The 9,103-nt window shown below is 33.6% G+C and overlaps 1 protein-coding gene across 1 annotated transcript; it reads right to left on the reverse strand.

The window, feature by feature from the left end:
* Positions 1-6,903: 6,903 nt before the first annotated feature.
* On the reverse strand, positions 6,904-8,706 carry LOC137626696 (uncharacterized). Its single transcript, XM_068357703.1, has one exon. The coding sequence runs from the start codon at positions 8,704-8,706 to the stop codon at positions 6,904-6,906; it is 1,803 nt and encodes a 600-aa protein (XP_068213804.1).
* Between the last annotated feature and the right edge of the window lie 397 nt (positions 8,707-9,103).

A 9,103-nucleotide genomic window follows, 5' to 3' on the forward strand; every position in this document is an offset into this window, starting at 1 on the left:
GTATCAAAGTTCAGCACTATTGGATATGGTCACTATATGGATGGGTGACCGTTAAAAATGGTTAGAAAATGTTACACATGAGATTGGCAACACTGCTTATTAAACAGGTGAGTGTTATGAGATTGGTAATACTGCCTATTGAACAGGTGAAATATCATAAGATCTTAAGGAAAATTAATTCACAATTAGATCAAAAGATAATTTTTACGATAATAATTCTTATTACTTTTTGAGAATGTAAAAACAAAAAATAATTTTATATATAACACCAAATTCCTTTTTAATTAACTAAAATCAATAAATAAATAAATAAATTAATAAACTTCAAAAACACAAACAATTTCTTAACTTGTAATCCAAGATAACAATCCAACATCCAAAAAAATCTTTTCGACTTCCAAATGTCTTTGTTTGTATAACACTGTTTTATTTACTCTCTTGGAACAAACAAACCCTTCCTCTGTACACACAAACACACACACACGCACACACAAACATCCCAACGCCTTGATTGCCAATTTGTGAAGAGGAAAAGATCTAATCCAGATTTTTCCTTTTGAGGAAACAATGCGAAAAGGATCGTTTGAATCACAACGGAGATTTGAACATTTCTAGTGTTTGCTAATTATTCAGGATTAGCTGAAATAGACATAATATTATATCACAATGGTTTTCTTTTCGTAGAGGAATAAGTCTTCTCTCTCTCTCTCTCTCTCTCTCTCTCTCTCTCTCTCTCTCTTTTAGCTATATATTTTTTCCTTTAGAGTGCCCAAAAGCAAATCCCAATTTATTTCATCACTGGAGATTCAAAACAATGGAAACTCTCTCTCTCTCTCTCTCTCTCTCTCTCTCTCTCTCTTTTGACTAAATATTTTGTTCTTAGAGTGCCCAAAAGAAAATCCTAATTCTTTTTATCATTAGACTCAAAAACAGTAGAAACCTTCTGTGTGTGTGTGTCTCTCTCTCTCTCTCTCTCTCTCTCTCTCTCTGAGGAGGAGGAGGAGGAGGAGGAGGATTAATGGGAAAACTCTTAATTAAATTACTTGATAGTTAAATCTCTTCCTTTAGAATGACCATTTGAAAGCTTACAACCACAAAATTGAATTAAATCTAATTATGAAATTCAATCTTCGGAAAAAAAATGTAATTTATTATCTAATTGTAACAATTAATTACGATTTTATGGAGAAAGTTTTCTATGAATAATGTGGCAGGTACAAACAGTGTAAATGGTTCTTCTTTTCTAAAAGTTTCTTGGTATTACAGGTTTCCACCTCTCTCTCTCTCTCTCTCTCTCTCTCTCTCTCTCTCTCTATATATATATATATATATATATATATAATATTTCTATTAAATAACCTCCCCTATATGATAAAGAGCGTCTGGCTATATATATATATATATATATATATCTTTCTGGTTACGTTCAGCAGCATTGCCAGACGTATAACTACTTGGTCTCTCTCTGGTCCCTCGGGTAAGGGGGAGAGGGAGTAGTCATTACCTGAAGTAAGAATTTGTAGTTAAGAATTGGGTATGAGGTTATGTTATTAAGATAATATTTGAGATATCTTTGAAATAATCTTTATTTGATATAATATTTTCACAGAAAAGACTTTTCAGACTTGTAAGAAGTATTAATAGAGGTCTTCTTCTATTAAACAAAGCTTCAATTTTGGGATCACTTTAGAATTTCTGGTCAAAATAAATTTTTTCTTAAGGGAAGTAAAATATTATTGGTTGATCAATGGGTCTTCTAATACTATTATTATTATTATTATTATTATTATTATTATTATTATTATTATTATTATTATTATTATTATTATTATTATTATTGTTATTATTATTATTATTATTATTATTATTATTATTATTATTTCAAGTTAAGCTACAACCCTTGTTAGAAAGGCAGGATGTTCTAAGCCCAAAGGCTCTAACATAGAAAAATAACCCAGTGAGGAAAGAATATAAGGGAAAAAATAAACTACAAGAGAAGTTATGAATAATTAGAATAGAATATATTAGGAACAGTAATAACCTTAAGATAGATCTTTCATATATAAAATATAAAAACTTTAAAAAACAAGAGGAAGAGAAATGAAATACACCAAAAAAAGACTTATGTCAGTATGTTCAACATAAAAACTTTTCGCTGCAATTTTGAAGAATTCTGATTAATTTGAAGTTGTCAAAACGAGTCTTTTTCATTACGCATTAAATTACTTCATAAATCAATAAGACTTTTGGGAAGAGGCTAACATGAAAAATTTTGTCACATTACGGAAGTTTTCTTTTTCTTTTGGAAAACAAGAAATTAATGGAATAGAAAAATATCAGTTATTGCCTCAACGAACCGGACAATTGAAAACCTTTGTTATTTTTTTTTTTTATATTGTTTAGTGTTTGTTTAAACGTTTGAAATACATCCAATATATTTCATCGCTCTCATCTCTCTCTCTCTCTCTCTCTCTCTCTCTCTCTCTCTCTCATTACTGGGGTTGCATACATAATATTACTGGAGATATATACATAACTTTACGGATGTATACATAACATTGCTGGAGATATACACATAATGCGATGTTAATAATCGAGAAATCTCGATATGGTAATTCATTGATGGTCACCCAACCAAGGCCTGTCCATACCCGATCTTATATAGCTTATTGATATTCATCTTGTAATGTTCTTAATCGAATTATTGCATTTTAGTTCATTTATTTCAAAAAAATTAAATCTCAGAAAATTCTTTTACCTAAAAATAAATTCGTAACGGAAAATAAATTCCATGAACACATATTTTTCCTCATAAATCTTTCGTAAATTTTATCACGATTTTTTAATTCCATTTCAGCGGATTTCAATAAATTTCAACGCTTTTTATATGGTCATATGCATGAACCTGAATGAAATATAGAGAATCCGAACTATAATATAAAATCCCTTTCGCTAATGGCTCCAATATTTTCCTGTTTCAATATATTTCATTGAGTTTCAAAACGTTTCTTATGAGGAATTATTCATAGCTGAACGAAATGTAGATTAACTGAGCGATGTTTTATGGGATTGCGATATTCATTCATAAATCAATAAGTGATTAGTGATGCCTGTGACCTCAGCTGCATATCCAAGTCGAATGCAACAGTCACTCAATATTTAAACTCAAAATACACTGAGGGAATATACCATTAATGGCTAAATATTTTAGTTATATCGAGACGCACATACAGATTCATCCCTTCTCACCCATTCCCCCTTTCCTGACTACTGTATACACACACACACAACATATATATATATATATATATATATATATATATAAAATAAACTTCTGAATGACAAACACTTGACGTGAACCATAAGGATAGAAAGTGAGTACTTGGGCTGCATCATCCGGAGGCCAATGAAATGAATTCGAAAGGTATGCAAACACATCTGAAATAGTGAACAAGAGGAAATCTTAAGATTTCAGGTATGAACAGAATCGGACACAACTACCCCAATGAAATAACAGCCCAAAAATAAACAAGTAAAATGTAAAGTATATTTCTATCCCAGTAAACAAACCGTCAAAATAATAAGATCAATCAGAATTCAATACACTTAAATAGTAAATTGATTAATGAAATACAAACAAAGTAACTATAAGTATAAATAAGTATGTAATGTAAGTATAGGTAAGGTACGTATAATTTGGGTAAATATAAGTAATAACACTTATCACACAAGCATCGATTAAAGCTGCAGGAATAAAAATCAAGATCTGCACAGTTTAAAACAAAGAAAAAAATAGCTTTTCTCTTACCCTGTTTATAGTGTAATTTAGGAGATAGGTAGGCGGGTTCTCCTTTGGCAGGTCCGGGTCCAATGGTATTTTGAAAGAATTATTCCATATTTGTGTGACACATGATCGTGATGCAAATGATAAGATCCATAGGTCACTAAATAACTTCAAAGATTAATCCACTGTAAGTATGACTGGAACTTCTACTGCAGACTGCTGCTGTTCAAGTTCTTGACAGCTACTCTTCTTGACAGGTACTCTTTCTTGACAGGTACTATCCGGTTCTCCGTCACTCAGTAAACCAAGAAAACATTTTCCGCATTAAAATTGGTGGTTTGTTTACGGCAGTAACCATTTAAAAGGATTAGACGAGAAAAGCTATTTATAAAATTTACGTTAACTTTAGAATTGACTAATTAAGTAATTACAGAGGTAAAGTACTTTAATACTGATGCCGTAGTGATAATGTATATTTTTTCTTTAATATCTAGTAAAATTAAAAGAAAAATACATATTTTTCTACACTCCAGGAGAGAGATTTTGATTTAGTATGAAATCAAAAGTATGTAATGTAAATGTATTTACACGAAAATTACCCAAAATAAAAACCAACCCAAGGAATCCAAATAAAACAATATTAACAGTAATGAAAAATCCCTAATCAGATTCAGCCAAAATTTGGTGAATTTTGGCAGCCCCCTGTATAGCTGCTTTTCTTTTAGGACGTGATGATACAATAAGAACATTCTTAGTGTCTGGTACACCTTGCTTCTCATCATCGCTTGGGACTGACAAAAGAGGAATTATAGAACTAGAGTGCCGTTTTAATATTTCTCCAGTTTTCCCTTTAAAGACTTTCACAGCCGTAACTTCATTGTTTATATTTTTTACAATTTCCTTAATGCGTCCCATTGGATAATTACAGGGTTTAGCTAAGGGTTCCTTCAAAAGTACTATATCTCCAACTTTAAGTTCTTTATGTTGAACGGGCTTGTATCGGTCTTTTTTATTTACGGCTTGATATATCAGATTCCCAACAAATTCTTCATTGTATATTTTAATAAGATTATGTCGTACATTTTGCAGTTTCAGTAATGATGAAGGAATCTGATCTGCATTGAATTCTGGATCGGCATCTGTTGGGCCTTGTAGTTGAGGGATTATATTGATGGAAACCAATTCTCTGCCATGAATCAACATCTCTGGGGTAATGATTCTGGAATGCTCTCTCCTGAAGAGGTCCCTAAGAGAATCTTTAAATGAAATTGGCCTTCTGTTCACCAATGTATAGTTTTGTGAACAATAAAAATCAAAATCCCGAAGGGGAAGAACATTATTGCGCATTGCTCCAAATAATAAGCGCTTGGTTAGTTTCACACAAGACTCTACTAACGAGCCGAGTTGATTACATCCTTTGTAATAATGCTCAAATTTAAAGGATTTAATTCCATGTTCCTGTAAATATGCATTTGTCTCGTAATCGCTCAAGAAACTAGAGATCTGATTTGCACCAGCAACGAATGGCGATCCCAAATCAGACAAACATAAGGAAGGAATACCAAATTCATATGTATGAAGTTGTAATGCTCTAATAAATTCCTCTGAAGTTAAATCCATACAAATTTTCAAGTTAATAGCCCGGGACCACAGACACGTAATACATAACAGCCATACCTTGACAGTATTTCCTTGATCATTCTTTATTTTAAATGGACCCATATGATCAATGAAAATCTGTCTGTACAGTATGTTTTCAGGATTAATCCTGAACTCTGGGTAATGACTTTGATTTAATTTGATTACCCTCTCATTTAATCTCTTACAAGTAATGCAGTTTGACAGAACTTTCTTCACAGCCGAGTATATATGGGTAATCCAAAAGTTTCTTCTAAGTTCCGCCAACAAAAGATAACAACCAGCATGTGAGAGCTTCACGTGCAATTCCCTTATAATCAGAGGAACCAACATACTGTCCTTCGATAGTAGTAAAGGATAGTTGAATTTGTTAAGATGTTGGACTTCCTTCAATCTTCGGCATTTACTTTTTACCCTCACCATGCCATCCGAATCAAGAAACAAGTTCAACTGTGCAACAATGTTAGGCAGATTCTTCAACTGCTTCTGTTTTGAGTGAAAATAATCAAAGACATCTGGGAAGTGAACATGTTGATCCCTGATTATAATCTGCCTACAAGCTTCATCATAAAAGTTAAAACCTTCATCTTCAACTTCAAAATGATCTAGAGCTGGATTTTTACTTTTAAACTTAGATTTCAAAATGCTGCAGAACCTGAGCACCACCGCATGCACTCTCACAGCCTTCTCAAAACTAGAAACCCTGTTTAAAAGGGAAAAGATGTTCCGAGCCCACGTGAGGTGAACAAGCACTACCACAATTTGTCTCCACTTTCTGCACTCGTTTTGATTCAAATAATCCAGGTATGATGAAAGACAATGTGCTGTCACTACAGATCACATTGCTTTTGCTCTCTGTAATGAACTTAGGACCAGTTATATAGTTAGTTTTTATTAGCTGCCTAAAGGATAAAGGTCTGGTGATGCAGTCTGCTGGATTATCTTCTCCAGATACAAAAGAAGATCTCATACATGAATCCTCACACATCTTATTGATATACTCTAACCTATTGAGTATAAAGAGTTGCTTTTTTTGTAGTTTGTCAAGTTTCAATGCGTAAGACTGCAGCCAGGTCAGTACCACCAAACTGTCAGAGTAGACTTCGCATCCAACTATCTCAATAGGATCAATGCAGCCAAATCCTGAAAGTTCATTCTTCAAATCCTTTACAGTTTCTACAGTTAATGCAAGAGCTTATAATTCCAAGCATGGTATGGATTTTGACTCCAATTGTTTACTCACCAGTTTATTTCTTGCTAAAATAAAGTAGATCTTATTTGTATTTATGTTATACAGATACACTGCAGCGCCAAACAGAACCTTACTACTATCAGCAAACCCAACCAATTTATATTTGTCAGTACGAGCACCAAAATTCCGTGGGAACTCTACAGAAGGTGCAGAATTGACCTGCTTGCAGATATTCTTCCATTCATTGATCAAAGGAGCAGTAAGCTTTTCATCCCAATCTAGTTCTGGTCTACACTGCAATCTGTGTAGAAACTATCTGGCTCGATTCAGTATAAGGTCCATTGAAATTAAGAAGATCGAACTGTGAAGCTATAGTAGATAAAACTTGTCTTTTTGTTGATGAATTTATATCCAGTTGTATGGGCTTTGTAGACAATGTATCACTCATTCGATCCCACTCAAGTCCCAGCAGTTTACTTTTTGTCGGAGTTTCTGTTTCCTGAATTTTGTCAATTTCTTTCTGTAATGATATGTCATTTGATAAAAACTGCTGAAGTGAAAACTTATAAGGACTGAAAATATCCTCCAACATTGTATACATCCACAACAAACACTCAGACGTTTCTGCCGTAAATGCACAGTTGTCCATATAAGACAACTGATAAATGGTTCTCTTGAGTTTCATCAATGGAAAAGAATCATTGGTAGAATCCAGTATCAATATCTTGTATAACCCAAGCATTAATAATGCAGGTGAACATCTAAGTCCAAAAGGAAGCCTACTATTCTTATAGCCAATAATTGAAAAATCTCCATCTTCGAGATTTCTAAACCATAAAAAACAAAGGCGATTTTGGTCGACTTCCTCAAGACCTATATTGTTGAATGCCTTCTTTATATCAAAGCAACATAATTTGCTTCCGAACCTCAAATTGATAATGGAAGTGGAGAGTTTCTGATTTATTGTGGGACCTGCATGCATGGTTTGATTGTGATTCATACTTCCTTTGTCACTCAAATTGGATAGGAATACAACCCTACATTTTGTGGTCTCACGATCAGGCTTAAAAATGCCCATAAAAGGCATGAAACTGGACTCTGGATGCTCCTTCTTGAATTTATCAAGATTTTCAATTCTCTCAATTATACCAGCATCTGCTTGCTCTTTAAATACCACATTTATCTGCTTCAGTTTATCATCTAAATTTCCTTGAAATTTTCTTTGCAAGCCTGACAGTATTTTCTCTGATATATTGAAGTTATATCCCAAAAGGTGAGAAACTCTAGGGTTCCAGAGTAATGGCATTACCAGCCTCCCTTCACTATTCCTTGTAGTTTTCTGTAAAACGTAATTGACCAACTGAGTATGGATTTCAACAGTTTCAGAGTATATTGAAGTCTCTCTATCCAATGCTTCGTCACAAACAGAATCAAGTACATCCTTTTCAATATCAACTAACCCACTGACTTCATCATCCTCTCCTTCCAAAACAAATGATTCATTTCTAATCTCGATTTTACCAAAATCTATATTAGAGGTTTGATAAAACTTAGCATCTTCTGAAGGCAGGTAGTCTGGGGCTCTATTAGTTATCGAAATGTAGGAAGACGATGAGACTTCAGGGGCATATGGTAAATAAGGCAGATCATGTAAAATAGTCTCGGTTGCTCCCTTTAACACTACACCATGAGGAGTTCTTGAATATATAGATTTCTCTCCGAATAAAATTTCAGTCTCAGGTATGCAATAGCTGGATTTTGATCCCAAAATAAGCTGAATATCAGAAATATCTTCTGAACCATCCAAAAGTCTTGTATCTGCCAATTTATATCCTTTTGACAGAAATCCATTCACAACTCTGTTCAACTTGGGAAGATTCAAAGTAATATTTATATTTGGAAGGCACAATGCATGAATGACTCTTGAATCCCTGTCAAATTTCATTTCCACCTCAACAATTTTGGTATCATAACTTCTAGGGACATTGATACCATTCACAGTAAGTTTAATACTCTCTCGTATGACTGGTAGATTCAATTTGCTGGCCAACTCTTCAGATATGAAATTGGATTGACATCCACTGTCTTTCATGCAACGCACATTGGATCCACTTATGTTACACGTGAAGGTTGGAAGAATCGTATCTCCCTCACTTGAGTTATTCAAAGCCTCTGTAATAGTAGTAATGTTATTCTGGGACCTTTCCGCAGGAGTTTTCGCCTTTGTGTCTTTCTTGTCCTTGTTTTTTTTCATGGAATTTTTTCTTGTTAAGGTCCAAATTCTTTTTACCCACGTCATTGGATTGATTTTCCCCTGAATGAGTGCACAAGTAATTCCAATGAAAACCTTTGCAATTTGCACACCGATATCGAAATTTGTATCTGCACTTTTCAGTAGAATGTGATGCCAGGCCACATCTAGTACATCCATCGATACTCTTCAATTTCTCGACTTTGGAAACAGGAGAAATAAAGTTCGTACAATCTCT

Source organism: Palaemon carinicauda, chromosome 34 (assembly GCF_036898095.1).
Source record: "Palaemon carinicauda isolate YSFRI2023 chromosome 34, ASM3689809v2, whole genome shotgun sequence".
Classification (NCBI taxonomy): domain Eukaryota; kingdom Metazoa; phylum Arthropoda; class Malacostraca; order Decapoda; family Palaemonidae; genus Palaemon; species Palaemon carinicauda.